Source organism: Sinocyclocheilus grahami, unplaced genomic scaffold (assembly GCF_001515645.1).
Source record: "Sinocyclocheilus grahami isolate Dianchi unplaced genomic scaffold, SAMN03320097.WGS_v1.1 scaffold1131.1, whole genome shotgun sequence".
NCBI classification, from domain to species: Eukaryota; Metazoa; Chordata; class Actinopteri; order Cypriniformes; family Cyprinidae; genus Sinocyclocheilus; species Sinocyclocheilus grahami.
The window spans coordinates 58,515-77,627 of NW_015506310.1; the positions used below are offsets into that span (position 1 = coordinate 58,515).

At 35.7% G+C, this 19,113-nt stretch overlaps 2 protein-coding genes and 1 pseudogene across 2 annotated transcripts; 1 reads left to right on the forward strand and 2 right to left on the reverse strand.

The window, feature by feature from the left end:
• Window positions 1–1,089: 1,089 nt before the first annotated feature.
• Window positions 1,090–1,725, reverse strand: LOC107567166 (claudin-4-like; annotated as a pseudogene).
• A 2,816-nt stretch (window positions 1,726–4,541) lies between these two features.
• Window positions 4,542–4,952, reverse strand: LOC107567156 (claudin-like protein ZF-A89). The gene has a single exon (XM_016252797.1). The coding sequence runs from the start codon at window positions 4,950–4,952 to the stop codon at window positions 4,542–4,544; it is 411 nt and encodes a 136-aa protein (XP_016108283.1).
• A 6,614-nt stretch (window positions 4,953–11,566) lies between these two features.
• Window positions 11,567–12,608, forward strand: LOC107567187 (claudin-3-like). The gene has a single exon (XM_016252828.1). It carries the CDS (start codon window positions 11,777–11,779, stop codon window positions 12,431–12,433), a length of 657 nt encoding a protein of 218 aa, XP_016108314.1. The 5' UTR covers window positions 11,567–11,776; the 3' UTR covers window positions 12,434–12,608.
• Window positions 12,609–19,113: the final 6,505 nt, after the last annotated feature.

Here is a 19,113-nt window from a genome sequence, read left to right on the forward strand (position 1 = left end):
TATATATATATAAAAGACTTATTACCACCTCTTAGATGATTAACAAGTTTTCTGCCATCTTGATCATTTATGTGTGGGGCGCAGAGCTATGACTGTTCAGAGATTGTATTGAAAACAAACAAAAAGACGTGTAAAGAATTGTTATATTTTGCCATTATGTTTGATCTAAAAATAATAATAAAACATTATAGCAATATAAGAAAAAACTGTTTATAGGGTGTATGTGGCAAGAATGCCAGTTTATTATCAAAATAAATACATTTAAAAAAAATGAAACCCATCTAGACCGTGATGACTTGATGTTTTCATTTCTTATATTTTAATTGTATTTATATTAAGTCCAAATTCATCATATTTGTAAAAAATATTTTTATTTTGGAAAATGTTTGAAAATGTTTTTGATTGCTTTTGTAAACTCACATGCACTTAATATTTTTAAGTGACATTAATCGTTTTTTAAAATGTATCATTTTAATGTAACATTAATACACAAATTACCAACATTACACACGGCATGTTTAAAACAGATTTTAAAATATTTCTCCTTTTTATAATCTTAGACATCCTTATTTGTCACTGACCCATAAAAATGAATAAACACTTATTTGTCATTTATTTCTACTTTTGTTTTTCCTGGACATAATGCTCATTCCTGTTTTAAATAGATGTAGCAAGACTCTGTAATTAATGCTTGTACTTGTTTGATTTTGCACAGTAGTTGGAGTGCAAAGAGTTTCTCCCTGGCGACGATAATATTTTATCCTTTGTATTGCATGGGTACAAAAGCAGCAGCACAAAACAGCAGCTGTGAAATGGTCAACAGAGGAGTGTTCACGCAGTGTTAAGCGTGTGTGTACATGAAAGAAAAAATAGTTTCAAAGCTAACATATAGAGATGTTCATGATCAATCACTCAAACATCATTTTATTCTCATCACATTTTTATTGTAAACAAACAATTGTGAACTTATTTTCATCAGCTTTCATTCGGTCATTTTCATTTACCAAATGTCAAAAGTCATGATAGTTTGCGTGATAGTCTATTTCAGTCATTTTGCACAGTACTTGCCACATATCTTAAAGGTTATTCTCACACGTAATCCATTGCTGGGGTTACAGATCTGGCAGGGCTGTATTTGGCTGCCACGTAGGGCCTATTGTCATTGGACGGGCAGTTCCAACAAAGAAGCCCACCACCCAGCAACAAGAGGCCTCCAGATCCCCAGCCTATGTAAAGACAGGCTCCCAGCTCTCGCCGCTGGGCTGCTGTTACTAAAGGGTTGTAGAAGTCCCTGATAAGAGTGTGTGCAGACTAGCACACGGGTATCAGGACCAGAAAGCCAGCGATGATTAAAACCACCCCTGAAACGATGCACGCTTTGGCTTTGGCTGCTTCATCCTCCAAGCAGTTGGTGCACTTTCCTCCAACCATGGCCATCAGGAATCCAAAGATGTCCACCATGATGGAGATGATAACCATGGCTCTGGAAGCCTGCAGGTCTTGCAATAGAGCCAACATGGAGTTGTAGACTTTACACTGCATCTGTCCGGTGCTCTGAACCACACAGCTCCTCCATAGACCTTCCCAGATGATTTGTGCCGTGACGATGTTCACGCCAACAAAGGCTGTGACCCTCCACATTGGCATGCCACAGGTGATAATGGTCCCCAGCCAGCCTATAATGGCAAGCATGATGCCCAGGATCTGGATGCCTTGAGATGCCATTGTTGCTGGACACAGGTCACTTTATGGAATTGCCTAAATTGTCTGAGAGGTTTTAATTGTAAGGGTTTTATAGTCCTCAAACTTTGGGTGGAGTTCAAGCACAAAAAGCAAAAAGAAAACCAGATATTTGATATTCTTTGACTATTGCAAGTGTATGAAGCGCTAGTTAACATGAGACACCTTCTGGCAGTTCAAATGAATTTGAAAAAAGGAAGAAAAAATCACAGCACTAAACTCTACATCTGTACTGGTGAAGGAATTACTCAATTTCAATTTAAGAAAATCAACACAGGTAATGCATTCTGGAAAATTAAGTGTTGACATAAATATGATCACTTAATCTCTTAATAAAAAGTATAAAATAATTTTTTCGTATTTAAAAAAATATCTTAGACATACTGTAAAACAAGTGAAAGTATTCATGCAAAGTTTCACAAAAATTGCTTTTTCTGGTTAAAAATTTGCAACACATTTGTGTGGTAATTCGTAACTATTTTGCGTTTTGGCAAATTGGTGGCTAACTCGTATAAATTCGAATGATCTAATGTGTACGTTTTCATACAATCTTGCACCAGAAAAATCGTAAGTTTCTGTACAAATAACATTGTACAAATTCATACAAAATCACCTCATAAAATAGTAATGTTTTCTCATGAGATTGAATTGAAAACTCCAAATCAGTGTAATTCTACACTCTTGTTTGCTACCACAATTCAAATTTGAATTCTGAATGGTGCACAAGCCCGGTTGCAATTGGCATTCACAATGGCAAATTTCACTTGTTTTGTGGAGGAAAAAAACAAAAACAAATGGTCCATAATTTGTCTAATTAATAGCAATTTGGAAACACAAGCCAAACCTCAGATCAGGGCTGCTTTCAGCCCTGACAAAATGGTGAAAAATGTTTTTTAAACAGAAACGGTGGTGCGTTCTGATGACGCAAGAGTTGCAGCTATGGCAGCTGAGAAGGCCATTATTTGTGTTCTTTTTGAAGAATTTTCGGAGCCTGATGAAATCGGTAGGCTATAAATGCAAGTTTAATACTGCAAAATAGGCTCGATGTTACAGTCACTGCCCTTGCCGTCCAGAATAAAAGAGAACATCCCAATCGAATGAAGGGATTTGTGGAAACTGTGGTTCTTAACTATTGTGATCCAACATTTGCCTCGTATTTCAGAATGAAAAGACGAACATTTCAGGTGAAGGTTAATCCACTTCTTCCGATACTGTGTTATGATCTATATGACCGTATTATTTTAATTGTGAGTATTATCTATTGGCGCTTTTCCACTGCATGGTACGGCACGGTACGGCTCCGGACGGGTCACTTTTGGGGGATTTTCCACTGGGTACAGTACCTGGTGCCTGGTACTTTTTTAGTACCACCTCGGTTGGGGTTCCAAGTGAACTGTACCGTTACCAAAACATGACGTGTAAACTCTGCTGATCACGGATTGACCAGAGAGAATCGTCATTACCTGCGTCACTGAACTTGTGACACAAACACAACAGTACCCCCCTTCTCTCCATCAGCACAGCCAGCGAAGGATCGAACGCAACTGTTTTGAACGAGCGCACCTTTTTTTAACAACCAAAAAGTTTTGTTGTCTGTTGTGGAAGAACAGACGTTTCTCTCATTGATAGCAGAGAGCTTGATGGGGCGACGCGGAATGAAAACGTTTTTTTTAGGAGTCGTGGTAGTAGAGGCGGCGCAACTATAACGACATGTGAATAATCCCGTCCACTCTAAAGCGGTACTGAACTGCAGTGGAAACGCAAACTGTGCCGAGCCGAACCGTGCCGAGCCGAGTCGTACCACGCAGTGGAAAAGCGCCATATATTGCTGATCACTGTTGTTGTGCTATGCTATTGTAATATTTACCATTATACAATCAGATGAGTATAGAAAAGTTTTTGAAAGTGTCACTCCACAATACAATAGCAAAATATATGAATATGTATGGTATTTTTATGTTACATTATTAATCAGTGTCTAGCACACCTTCCTAAGGAAAGGATATGGACCAGAAGACATTGCAATTACTAAATGATATTTAGAAAGACTTAAAGAAGTTCCAGATCTATACTTGTGCTCTTATTATTTCAGTTATTTTGCCTTTAATGTAAATAAACATGTGCAAACAATATACTTGCTCTTGTGAATTTATTTTTATGTTAATTACATTGTGCAAGCTGTCTCTTTAATACCGCGTGGTTTATATACTGTACATGTTGCTGCTGATTGGGCTGTCATTTTTCACACCCACTAAACAAGAGAAAACGTATCTCAAACCCTGTTGCGCACCGGAGCACACCGTTTCCAGGAAACATGTCGTTCAACCCGGAAACTGTAGCAAAACGTTGCGCACCGGTTTGAGTTTGAACTTGCCCCATGCTTTAGCCTTGGCTTATTATTCGCATTGGCTCTGAAAAAGAACCTGAAAAACCACACCTGTTCTGGATTTGTCGTTTGACAACTCCCTCTAAGAATGTTTTGTAAATGGGGACTTTTTTGAAATCTTTTAATTGCCACAGGGTCGGTGACACATAATGGAGGGCTGCAATATGACACCCGTGTTAACGCCCAAGCAAATGCATTTTATATAGTTAATAGACAGTTGTGATACAAATATATATATATATATATATATGTATACACACTTTAAATGTGTTATTGTAAGTTGGTCAAGAGCGACAGGCTCCTATTATTCTATGGCGTTTTTGTGTAGTTTTCAGTCCAAAATGGCGGCGGCACATTCACGTCATGGGCGCAACTGTTGCTATGGAGCGTTCTATTGAGTTTCGCCTCTTGGGCTTCACACTGGGATCAGACACAGCACTCCAGCAATGATGAAAATCACACCAGCAGTGATACCGACCTTAGATTTGGCACTCTCGTCTTCAACGCAATTGGTGCATTTGCCTCCAGCCATGGCCAGCATGATGCCCAGGATCCCAATCACGATGGAAATGATGGTGAGGGCACGGGCAGCCTGAAGGTCTGAGGAAAGGGCCAGCATGGAGTCGTAGACTTTACACTGCATCTGTCCGGTGCTCTGCACAACGCAGTTCATCCAGATTCCCTCCCATGAAGTCTGTGCCGTGATGATGTTACTACCAATGAAAGCTGTGACTTTCCACATGGGAATAGCACAGACCACAATGACACCGATCCATCCTATGATGGCCAGGGCGGTGCCCAGTAACTGAAGCCCAGCAGACACCATGATTTTTGTCTCTTGTTAAGTCTCTTGAGGTGGCTCTCTGCACTGCTTACAGGTGTATGTCTCAGAAAGGCTGCGTGCTGATGCTTTAAAGGAGCCTGTGAAGCTTTGGGGGAGGGACTTTTGTAGATTGACTCGCTCTGCTGGTTTTGTAGTTACTTCATGGGGTGCGACTAAGCCAAGGCTTGAATGAGTCACTGCCATGACATTTTTTGTTGCGGACGCAGTACCTTATATGGCTTTCTCTAAATATTATTAACCCTTAAAAATTTAAATATCTATGTAAAAATCTATGGAAGGATCAGTAAAATATACTAAGAACATGTGCATTGCACTACTAAGAAAACAAATATATATTTTTTTTTCAAGGACAGAATATAAGACATGAAGTGCCACTGACAGGAAGTAATCATGTTCCCGGGGGACACAAAACAATGTATTGGAACTACTTTTGGAAATTGTTGTGGGATCTCAGAACTCATCACTTAGTGAACTAATATCAATAAATGTAAATTAGCTTATATAAAAAGTATTATTCAATTAAATAAAAAATGACATTAATGTATACATTTTTTTTACCTTTTATTTGACCTTTTTAATGATAACTTTTATATTTTTTTGATTATTTCATTTTTAAAATAAAATTATTAAATAAAAATATCAATATAATAAGCAGATATAATATTTATGATGAATTTAGATATTTTATAGTTAAATTTTAAATATATTTATTTACACAAACGTAAACAATACACATAAACAATATATTCTAATTATATATTCATATATATATATATATATATATTACAAATGTGGTGCAGGATTTACTTTGAAACAATTTTCACTCAGAAATTGCTCAAATAATTACAAAGAAGTAGAAAGACTGAAATAGTATTTTCTTGTAATATGTACACAATACTCTTTGTTTTATTTACAACATTTTTTAATTTATTTTTTAGAGTGTATAGGGAATTGTGTCCACAGCAAGGACCACTATCATATTTCTCTCTTTAGGTTTGTGCTATGTGCTCCCTCGTGGTCTACAAAGTATTATAAGCAGATATAATATTTATGATGAATTTAGATATTTTATAGTTAAATTTTAAATATATTTATTTACACAAACGTAAACAATACACATAAACAATATATTCTAATTATATATTCATATATATATATATATATATATATATATTACAAATGTAGTGCAGGATTTACTTTGAAACAATTTTCACTCAGAAATTGCTCAAATAATTACAAAGAAGTAGAAAGACTGAAATAGTATTTTCTTGTAATATGTACACAATACTCTTTGTTTTATTTACAACATTTTTTAATTTATTTTTTAGAGTGTATAGGGAATTGTGTCCACAGCAAGGACCACTATCATATTTCTCTCTTTAGGTTTGTGCTATGTGCTCCCTCGTGGTCTACAAAGTATTAAGAAAGTGGCAACTGGTTTCATATGACACAATAGAGACATGGAGATGTTTTCCCTAGGTTGAAGATTATCTCATCACACTCAATTCAGGTCAAAGATATCTCAAGTAAAACTTTGTTACTTCTGGATATGACACATATGTAACAAATGCTATATTGACTTAGTGTCTTACTCAGCACGTTAGCAATTCCCATGGCAACTATTTCTCAAGAGTTCCCTGACATTGTGCCTCAGTGAGGGGGAGGAGCAGCCCAAATGCACCTGTACCCACCTGAGCAGGTCAAAGCGGTTTCAGCTGGAGCACACGTGAAATGTTGAGACTTTGTCTGGGCAAGACTGAACAGCTCATCACAGATCGTCACATCAACAAACCTGTTTAACTGACAATAACAGAGAATAATCAAATCTTGTAGACAACACAGTTTGTGTGTGTATATAAGCTACACGCTGCTCTAATAAAGCAAGGAGAGAAAAATGAGAAACAATTTAATTCTTATCCACAACATGAAGCCTCATTTACAAAGAGAAGTGAATGAGTTGAAATTATTCCTATTATGCTGTGAACAACAAATATAAAAGATCTGAATGGGAGGAACAAAAATATATTACATTATACATGAATAAATAAATAAATAAAGGTGTAAAGAAGATCTGTAAAGTTGCAAAGACTAAAGTCTCAAATCCAAAGAGATATTCTTTATAAAAGTTCAGAGTCAGCCACGCCTACCTAAAACGGCTCGTTCTAACACGCCCCCACATATCTACGTCACAATGTGGGAAGATTTGCATAACGCCGCCCAAATGTTCACGCAAAGAAAGAAGGCGTAACTTTTATTCTCACTGTAGTATTGTTGACGCTGCAGCCATGTCGTGAAGACACTGTGTGCTTCATTGTGAAAGCGAAACTACTTTGTTGTGATACTGCTGAGATTGCAAGCACAGAATGCAATTCAGAAAGTTAACCTACATTTTCACATATACAAATACAAACAGTATTACTTAATACAGCTTAGTATGACGTAATACTTAAGTTAAAAAAATATAATTTTCATGTTCACAATGTATTACATGCGATTGACACTGTTTTGTATTGTAAATGTATGCCCACTAGTGGCTACATATGTAATTGCATTGAAGACTGAAGGCCGAGATCAGTGATGCAGCTTGTCCAACGCACACGTGTTTCGTCGTTTTATTGTTTTATTATTGCTTTATTTATTCAAGTTCTGTCACATACGTCACCTCAAAACTCGCAATGAGGGTCGGTTCTGTTCCTTCTTGTGTAACAATCAGCTCCGAAACCGAAAACAAGGAGGAGAAACGGGAAAACAAACCATCTTCAAACTTTTGATAAGTTATTGATATAATTTGTCGTGAGGTGAAAGTGTCTTTCAGACCCCCTGTACGCGCGGAGTTTAGTCCGTTTTTTGTTGTTGTTGTTTTGTTTTTTGGCGATAGATTAATACTGCAACCAAAAACTTGTAAAATGTTGTAAAACATATTGTGCTTGCTGGGTCATGGAAGTAGAAAGGTGATTCCAGCTGTTTAAAAAGAAAATAAACAATTACAAAATAATACTAATAATAAAACATTAATTCTACTTTGGAAATAATTACAAATACTACCAGTAAAGTGGCCAATGGAGTGCCACAGGAATCACTGTTCTCTTTAAAAGACTAAAACACGGTTCTGTTCTCTTTAAAAGAACAATATCTTCCCACTGAAACTCATTAGTCATCAACATCATGGTGCCTCACAGAAACTCATTTCAATATTATCAGTGTTTTCTAACAAGGAAGTAGGCCAACACACTGCAAATGATGTCATGTTCACCTATCAAACACAGACCAGTTTCAGGCAGTCTTGTGAAAACATGGCAATAACCATTTCTTCTCTTTTATTTTTTACTTCACATAAAAGGTTATATGGGTTTGGCATTTGTACTAAAAAGCTCTCTGGGTGTGTCCGTGTTGAGAACCGCAGTTTTTATTGAATGTCCAGTAAAATGTTTATCAAGTTCCTCATATCAAATAGGTTGTTTATGAACTTGGTGGATTAATCAAATGTTTACTAATTCAGAGTCTGGTTTAAACACATCACTGTATGTATTTACATGAAATTTCCCATGTGCATTCATTGCACTGTAAGTCTTTACATGTGTCAGATATCATTAAACAGATGACCCTCTCTGTTGTCACTGAAGTTGTCTTATCAGGAAATAATTAATTAGTCAATACTGTTTAGCAAATACACAAATCCTACATTCTACAGGCCAAAAGATATCAAGTAGCCTATAAACAAAACAAGATAAAACGACTAAATACCGTAGAATAAATGAGCCATTAGAGGAAGCAGATTAATAAATAAAATGTCAATTGAAAATTTTTTTTGCAATAATTTTGAAGGGGACAAATAGCACTTTATGGTATTAATATAATGATGCTTTGGACAAAATGTAACTTAATTCATCTTCACCCCCATGATCATTCTGTGAAAGCACACATTGAGAGCTTTAACATTTGTGTGGTTTTGGTATTGATAAGTATTTAATATCAATGTCATGATAAAAGCATGAGTAAAGTTTTGGCCTTTTGGTTTAACAACAACTTTGTTATACTTTTGTAAGCAGTAACACTCATTTTCAACATTGCCACACATTCCTGCTTTCATAAGTGTGTAGACATCTGAAGAATCGTGTCTTTTTCTCCAAAGTGAACAAAGCTTGAACTGTAATACACATTGACATAATATGATAGGTCACCACAGTTTCACTTTATCTGCTCTCTCTCAGCATGTTTTGCATTTTTAAACTAAAACTGTCTAACCTCCTCATTTACGCACATATGGACGTAGCCTATCAGGGAGAGTAACGTTAGACTACAATGCCGGCAGTTCTGACTCACGTAAGTGCGTTTTCATTTGAAGGATTTGCCACTGATGATTCAAACGCGAATTTGGGGCAGTGTAGAGTAGCACTTGTTGTTTGTAATTTCTCCGATCACAAATGCAGACAGAGTTTTAGGTTTACGCGGCGCGATCCAGTGCAACGCAACGTGTAAAAAGACAGTATAAGTCATTATAATAAGTAATTATGTCCCCACTGGATGCAACAAATGCCTCGTTTGTAATAAATCACTGTTCTCTTTAAAATACTAAAACACTGTTCTGTTCTCTTTAAAAGAACAATATCTTCCCACTGAAACTCATTAGTCATCAACATCATGGTGCCTCACAGAAACTCATTTCAATATTATCAGTGTTTTCTGAGAAGGAAGTAGGCCAACACACTGCAAATGATGTCATGTTCACCTATCAAACACAGACCAGTTTCAGGCAGTCTTGTGAAAACATGGCAATAACCATTTCTTCTCTTTTATTTTTTACTTCACATAAAAGGTTATATGGGTTTGGCATTTGTACTAAAAAGCTCTCTGGGTGTGTCCGTGTTGAGAACCGCAGTTTTTATTGAATGTCCAGTAAAATGTTGATCAAGTTCCTCATATCAAATAGGTTGTTTATGAACTTGGTGGATTAATCAAATGTTTACTAATTCAGAGTCTGGTTTAAACACATCACTGTATGTATTTACATGAAATTTCCCATGTGCATTCATTGCACTGTAAGTCTTTACATGTGTCAGATATCATTAAACAGATGACCCTCTCTGTTGTCACTGAAGTTGTCTTATCAGGAAATAATTAATTAGTCAATACTGTTTAGCAAATACACAAATCCTACATTCTACAGGCCAAAAGATATCAAGTAGCCTATAAACAAAACAAGATAAAACGACTAAATACCGTAGAATAAATGAGCCATTAGAGGAAGCAGATTAATAAATAAAATGTCAATTGAAAATTTTTTTTGCAATAATTTTGAAGGGGACAAATAGCACTTTATGGTATTAATATAATGATGCTTTGGACAAAATGTAACTTAATTCATCTTCACCCCCATGATCATTCTGTGAAAGCACACATTGAGAGCTTTAACATTTGTGTGGTTTTGGTATTGATAAGTATTTAATATCAATGTCATGATAAAAGCATGAGTAAAGTTTTGGCCTTTTGGTTTAACAACAACTTTGTTATACTTTTGTAAGCAGTAACACTCATTTTCAACATTGCCACACATTCCTGCTTTCATAAGTGTGTAGACATCTGAAGAATCGTGTCTTTTTCTCCAAAGTGAACAAAGCTTGAACTGTAATACACATTGACATAATATGATAGGTCACCACAGTTTCACTTTATCTGCTCTCTCTCAGCATGTTTTGCATTTTTAAACTAAAACTGTCTAACCTCCTCATTTACGCACATATGGACGTAGCCTATCAGTTCATAGTTTCACTTCCCGTGTACACTTGTTTTTGGGTTGCATCACTAAATTTAATCCTTATCCAACCAGGACATGGGCATCTGAAATATTCTAAATATGGCTGGATTTTATGGCCTGCAATCATAGTTGGCCTAGATTGCTACCAGGACTTTGAATTCAGTAGTTTGTGTTTACGTATTGAAGAAGGAAGACTTTGTGAGACAGTAAATCGCTACTGTATTTCACTGAGGAAGTTTATAAACAACAACAGCAATGTTTTTCCAGATTATTTCCACATCCCTTGTATGTTTTAAATATTAAGAAACATATAAAATGTTATGAACTGTGAGGCATGGAAACTGTGATACATTTGTTTTTGTTAAAATATCTATTATTTCTTCAATAATATATGTGAATATATTTCATTTTTTTGGTACATTTTTAAAATGTAAAAAAAAATCATAATTTTCCTCACTTGGATTTACTGTATGGCTTTAAAAAAAACTAGCAGTGTATCAAGTCATATAATTAGATCATTTTTAATCCGTAGATGCGAGCAGTTTTTTTAAGTGAACTATTCTTTAAGACTTCAGTATGCATGCATTATGGCCTACACTAGATTTTTACATTATGTTGTTAATGATTGTCCATTAAAGAGCTTTTTTTTACAGGTCTACCTTGGGTTATCTATTAACATCGACAAATAGTCTCAACCTTTGGTTTAAGCAAACTTTTACCGGAAACTACATTGTCTAAGTGCTACACAGAAAGCAGCTCCCATTTTTTATGAGGACGCTAACCAATACCAAGATTGCGTCTTATCATCTGATGTCAGATCCCATGTAAGTCAGCCCTTTTCTCAGAAGTTTCTACCAGGACAGAACATTCCAGCCGTCCTTGAAGAGGAGATTCAGTGTGTCAACAACACCCACCTCCATGCTTCAGTGGTCCTTTGCTGATTTTGGAGATTCCTGATGTAATTGTCTGAAGGACTTGAAGAGACAAACAGTGAGCCTCAGTGAACGCAAGAGAGATTTTGAGGGAGTTTGAAAGGAGAAAGTGTGGAGACATGGCGGCTTTCGGTCTGGAGTTAGTGGGAGTCACGCTCTCGGTTCTTGGCTGGTTCCTCAGCATTGTGTGCTGTGCTTTGCCCATGTGGAGGGTCACCGCGTTCATCGGCACCAACATTGTCACGGCGCAGGTCTACTGGGAGGGAATCTGGATGAGCTGTGTGGTTCAGAGTACTGGACAGATGCAGTGTAAAGTCTACGACTCCATGTTGGCTCTTCCTGCAGACCTACAGGCGGCTCGCGCTCTGGTGGTGGTGTCCATCATCTTGGGTGTCCTTGCGCTCTTTGTCGCTATAGTGGGGGCCAAGTGCACTAACTGCATTGAGGATGAAGGAGCCAAAGCCCGTGTGATGATCAGCTCTGGTGCCGCTTTCATAACAGCCGCGGTCATGCAGCTTATTCCTGTGTCCTGGTCAGCGCACACCGTTATTTTGGAGTTCTACAGTCCAGTTATTCCAGAAGCTCAGAAGATGGAAATAGGGGCATCTCTGTACCTTGGCTGGGCTGCCGCGGCACTGTTGCTAGTTGGGGGCTCCATCCTGTGCTGCAGTTGCCCACCTAAAAATGAGACGAGGTACCCGCCACAAAGTCGTATCGCCTACTCAGCTCACCACTCAATGGCCCCGAGTACCTACAACAAGAGAGACTATGTCTGAGGACCTCAGAAGACTTTTGATTTTTACTGTCTGTCTTTCATTGAAAGATAATTGTGACATGTGAGTTGGAGGTAACTCAAAATTTTGTTTACTTTTTCTCCATGTGAATATTTCTATATGCTGTTGTTTTGTCCAATCGGTGTCCATTGTCACTCCACACTTTTTAGATACACTTTAGCACCACTTGCATAAATCATCCTGTGTAGTATGTTGTTTTCTATGTTTTAAATTAAATTTGTAAGTTGATTTATAATGGGAAAACGTCAGTGGTTTTATTTTTGTAGTCTTGTGTGCTTTCATTTACCATTTTTACTTTATTTTTATTTTTAAAGTAATATTTTTATACTTTCATTTAAAGTAGTTCATTTAGAGTAGTAATGGCTTAAAACAAAATGGAAAATCTTGTGCTAATATGTTTATACTTAGCTTGAATTGCAATCAACTCTGTTCATGTTTAGTTGTGTTTATGGTTTATTTCAGTGGCATTCTCATTCTCTGAAACCCTGTTAAAAATCGGATGGACAACTGTCTAGATATGGAAAATATCTACACAGCAGCTTTGGCCTTTAGCAATGATCAACAGCCAGATCTTTTTTTCTACAGCCTGTCTGTTGGTGTTACAAAATAAAATGTGCAGGCACCTCCCAAAGTTTAGTCAGATTATCGTGCAAATTTGTGTTTTTGTTGTTGTTGTTGTTTATCACTGAATAATTAGAACATGTATTTGAATAAGTATAACTGATTTATAATTGAATTCTTGGTTAATAAAAAAAATAACACCAATAAATAAAAAAATCTCCACGTCTTCATTTCAGATCTTTGATAATTTGTTGGTTTTGAGGGCTTTCCACTCTGCCTGCTTGACCCTGATATATCTTTTTAAACATCGAGTACTTTTACCCCTGGGTTAAGCAACGTTTCACATGGTAACAGTGTAAAACAGTGGGGTGCTATAATGTTTTAGCGACTACTTATAAAACAAAGCGCACTTACCTCATTACATATTCATGAGCTTTGTACGTCGCAGAAACCTGCATGCGTACAGCGACGGCGAATACGGTAACTATGGAGAAAAGACTACATTTGTTAACCTTTGTAGGTTTTACGCGATTTCAAGCAGCTAGCGCTTCTTTACGTGGCAAATCTGGCGATATTTTTAATCGATATGTATAAGCAGATTTTAAAACAGGTCGCGTCCCTGTCACGAGCTGTAGGCCTATTAGACCAATATTCGCCTATTATCGACCTCATATGTGCAAACTCTTAATACACTGGGCTACTGCACACCTAAATCGTATGAATAAAAGGTATAATAAACAGATTATGTGCAAATTTGTGTTTTTGTTGTTGTTGTTGTTTATCACTGAATAATTAGAACATGTATTTGAATAAGTATAACTGATTTATAATTGAATTCTTGGTTAATAAAAAAAAATAACACCAATAAATAAAAAAATCTCCACGTCTTCATTTCAGATCTTTGATAATTTGTTGGTTTTGAGGGCTTTCCACTCTGCCTGCTTGACCCTGATATATCTTTTTAAACATCGAGTACTTTTACCCCTGGGTTAAGCAACGTTTCACATGGTAACAGTGTAAAACAGTGGGGTGCTATAATGTTTTAGCGACTACTTATAAAACAAAGCGCACTTACCTCATTACATATTCATGAGCTTTGTAAGTCGCAGAAACCTGCATGCGTACAGCGACGGCGAATACGGTAACTATGGAGAAAAGACTACATTTGTTAACCTTTGTAGGTTTTACGCGATTTCAAGCAGCTAGCGCTTCTTTACGTGGCAAATCTGGCGATATTTTAATCGATATGTATAAGCAGATTTTAAAACAGGTCGCGTCCCTGTCACGAGCTGTAGGCCTATTAGACCAATATTCGCCTATTATCGACCTCATATGTGCAAACTCTTAATACACTGGGCTACTGCACACCTAAATCGTATGAATAAAAGGTATAATAAACAGATTAGTAAAGGCTATCATTTGAATGAGGTATAACGAAAATGTTAGCAAAAATATTATAATACAAATCTTCAATAATCAGAGAAATCCAACAGATTCGGGTAGGCATGAGTGAATAAAAACTTAGCAGTGTTAATGCTTTAGTTGACACTTGGACCGGTAAAAGTTAATGCTTCTTAATATGCATTTCACCAGTTCATTTGGGAATTTGTTCATTTTGTAATTTTACAACTAAGTTTAATCAAGGTATAGACGCCATATTTGATGCAAAAAAAAGAGGCTGTGGGGGCTCGTTGTACTGTCTGACGTCACGTCCGTTTTTCCACATCCTTTGTTTTCTGTAGTTTAATGTTCTTTAGAATTATGTTTTGGAAAGACATGCCAATAATGCAGTTTCCTCACATTATAGGACTCTTCTATGAAATAGCATATCCTGATTAGTTACGGCACTAAAGCCTGTTGCTCTTGATTTATGATGCTGTAGACTAAGAGGAAACGAAGTCAACAATAAAGATTTTTCTGTACGTCTGTTAAAACCAATACTCATACAAAAAAAAAATGTGTGTTAAGGGCTGGTTTCGTAGGTCTATGTCAGGGAGTTTGTGTTTATACATTTCATGTTTATAATATGCTGTTGTTTTTCCTGTTTTTTGTTCAGCTGTTCTTTGTGTGTTTGTGTCAAAATTTGTCAAAATGTATTCTTTGTTCTTTGTAAGCAGATATGAGTAGGCAGAGATATATTATATATAACAGAGAAACCTTTTAGGAAAACAGTCGCTGCTTCAGTCTGATGGCTTTTCTATCACTTATGTATTTTGACCGGAAGAGGAAGACTTTACTCTTTACATGTATTTGCTTATGAAAATTTCACTGGACAAAGACACTGAATATGTATTTTGTTTTGTTTTTGCTTTTAGATTTCAGTTTTTGAGGTTGTATGTCATCGCCTTTCTGTTTATTTTACTTCAATATTGTTGAGATCCATTTCAGGGCAAACATGAAGACAAACAGAAAGATTACCCAGAACAAAGATTTATATATGCTGTATGCTCTGCTATTGTATTAATCAACAGATCATATTGTTCCAACAACACCACCAAGAATATTTACTTTTCATACTGAGAAACATATTTGTCACACACTCTAAGAAAAGACTGTAAAAATAGTGTGCAGTATACAGTGTTTGTGTGAAGCAACTTTCCGTATTGATTTGTTACTGGTGTTTTCCTTGTATTTTGAATTTCTTGTATTGGTAATGTGAGCAAAATGTAAGTAAACTACTGGCAGAAAATAACCAGTGCCCTTCCTGTTTTTCTACTGATTTTTTGTTCTCCATACAGTGCATACTTGTTTTAATTATTCACTGATTTAAAATAAAATATCCACAGTTGAGTATTGTGTAGAATAATTTTTCTAACATATAATCAAATGAAATTATGCATTTTGTAAATCTATAAATGAATCATTATATTCAACGAGAATTAATCATATTCTGTTAATTACATCTACTTCATCTACACTTTATATAATGTGCTAAATCATTTAAGAATTACAATTTTATAAATAAAATTTCAGAAAGCAAATCCATTAATAAAGAGGATGAATACTAATCATAATTCTCTCAGCCTGCAGTGTTGATCATCTCAGGAATGTGAAGTGAAGGTTTCCTCCCCTGGTGGGAGAAGGTTACAGAAAAACGAATGTGTAGCAATTGATTACAGCTATTATTCATTTCATTTAATGTAAAAACTACAGAAGACAGGTTCAAGGTCAAGGATCAAGATCAGATATGCAGTGGAAAGATTTCTTTATCATAATATTTTTCCATTCACACACTCTAAAAAATGCTGGTTTAAATATAACCCAGCGCTGGGTTAAAAAGGGACAAACTATTGGGTTGTTTTGACCCAGCGATTGGGTTCAAAACAACCCAACCGCTGGGTCAAAACAACCCAATAGCGGGGGTTGTCCCTTTTTAACCCAGCATTTTTTAGAGTGCATTTTAAGATAAACACAACAAAACACATCTGTATGTGTTCCATAAAGGTGGTGACGTGATATCACAATTCATTCTGCCCCTTTGAGTTTCTAAAGGAACCTAACTACATTATTAGTGTAAAATGGGTGAGGGGTAATATTGAGCCACAAGAAATCACAGCTGGTTGAAGGTTAGGTGGAATGCAGTAGCTTACGGTATGTGTTCACTGTTCAGTTGATTATAGTTTTACACAATATAAAAAGCTTGTACGTGAATGCTGGCTCTATGACAGATTTCTTGAGTTGAGGTGTGTTCCCCAATTGTAAGCTGTTTTGGATAAAAGCATCTGCAATATCACAGATTTATAATTAAAAACGTGGATTTTCGAGCTACATCTGACATCTGGACCTAATGGTTGTTGTTGCTCTTCTTTTTATTTTTCTTCTTCTTGTTATTGTTGTTGTTTATTATATGAAGGCAACTGTATGTTATTATAATATATATATATATAGCTTATATTTGTGCTTTTTGCCTGCATGTTGAACAAATCCATTTTAACAACAATAAGTAAACTGTTGGGTAGAATTAAATGAATTGCTGCTGTTTTTGGTGTAGAAATTGAGGAAGAGTTTAAAGTGTTTTCTACTGAAAACTGTCATTTAGAGAGATCATTGTTGAGATCCATTTCAGGGCAAACATGAAGACAAACAGAAAGATTACCCAGAACAAAGATGTATATATGCTGTATGCTCTGCTATTGTATTAATCAACAGATCACATTGTTCCAACAACACCACCAAGAATATTTACTTTTCATACTGAGAAACATATTTGTCACACACTCTAAGAAAAGACTGTAAAAATAGTGTGCAGTATACAGTGTTTGTGTGAAGCAACTTTCCGTATTGATTTGTTACTGGTGTTTTCCTTGTATTTTGAATTTCACATTGCACTGTGGTAATGTGAGTAAAATGTAAGTAAACTACTGGCAGAAAATAACCAGTGCCCTTCCTGTTTTTCTACTGATTTTTTGTTCTCCATACAGTGCATACTTGTTTTAATTATTCACTGATTTAAAATAAAATATCCACAGTTGAGTATTGTGTAGAATAATTTTTCTAACATATATTCAAATGAAATTATGTATTTTGTAAATCTATAAATGAATCATTATATTCAACGAGGATTAATCATATTCTGTTAATTACATCTACTTCATCTACACTTTATATAATGTGCTAAATCATTTAAGAATTACAATTTTATAAATAAAATTTCAGAAAGCAAATCCATTAATAAAGAGGATGAATACTAATCATAATTCTCTCAGCCTGCAGTGTTGATCATCTCAGGAATGTGAAGTGAAGGTTTCCTCCCCTGGTGGGAGAAGGTTACAGAAAAACGAATGTGTAGCAATTGATTACAGCTATTATTCATTTCATTTAATGTAAAAACTACAGAAGACAGGTTCAAGGTCAAGGATCAAGATCAGATATGCAGTGGAAAGATTTCTTTATCATAATATTTTTCCATTCACACACTCTAAAAAATGCTGGTTTAAATATAACCCAGCGCTGGGTTAAAAAGGGACAAACTATTGGGTTGTTTTGACCCAGCGATTGGGTTCAAAACAACCCAACCGCTGGGTCAAAACAACCCAATAGCGGGGGTTGTCCCTTTTTAACCCAGCATTTTTTAGAGTGCATTTTAAGATAAACACAACAAAACACATCTGTATGTGTTCCATAAAGGTGGTGACGTGATATCACAATTCATTCTGCCCCTTTGAGTTTCTAAAGGAACCTAACTACATTATTAGTGTAAAATGGGTGAGGGGTAATATTGAGCCACAAGAAATCACAGCTGGTTGAAGGTTAGGTGGAATGCAGTAGCTTACGGTATGTGTTCACTGTTCAGTTGATTATAGTTTTACACAATATAAAAAGCTTGTACGTGAATGCTGGCTCTATGACAGATTTCTTGAGTTGAGGTGTGTTCCCCAATTGTAAGCTGTTTTGGATAAAAGCATCTGCAATATCACAGATTTATAATTAAAAACGTGGATTTTCGAGCTACATCTGACATCTGGACCTAATGGTTGTTGTTGCTCTTCTTTTTATTTTTCTTCTTCTTGTTATTGTTGTTGTTTATTATATGAAGGCAACTGTATGTTATTATAATATATATATATATATATATATATATATATATATATATATATATATATATATATATATATATATATATATATATGATAATATGATAGATTTTCATGCTTAAAAATTGTGGGTTTATATTTTATCTAATATATTCGGACATTTATGATGGGGACATGATACACCATGGTAAGAATAACCTTTCTGGCATTATTTTGAAAATAAAATGGGATAGTCCTTCTTAAGTTTCACACTTAACATAATTACAGCCTCTGATGTTCAAGAGTTCTTTAACCGATAAGTGAGTGGTTTAAAGCTATAAAAAGTACATGCAGCAAACCACCTAGAATAACTTTGTTGCCGTGGCAATCGGATCAGAAATGGCAAGGTTTATTTAAAAGCATAATATTGGGCTTTTAAGATGTGACATCATCTCGTGTTGCTATACTGATAGGCTATGTACTGTTTTCCCCACTCCTTATGAAATGATGACATCTATTCCTGTGCTACAGACATGTACACTGAAGGTTCAAAGCACAGAAGCATTTATGGCTGAAAGCAAGAAAGAA

What these genes read in the sequence shown, in the direction of transcription:
- LOC107567156 (XM_016252797.1), bottom strand. Translation starts at nt 4,952, where the DNA reads ATGGTGTCTGCTGGGCTTCAGTTACTGGGCACCGCCCTGGCCATCATA.
- LOC107567187 (XM_016252828.1), top strand. Translation starts at nt 11,777, where the DNA reads ATGGCGGCTTTCGGTCTGGAGTTAGTGGGAGTCACGCTCTCGGTTCTT.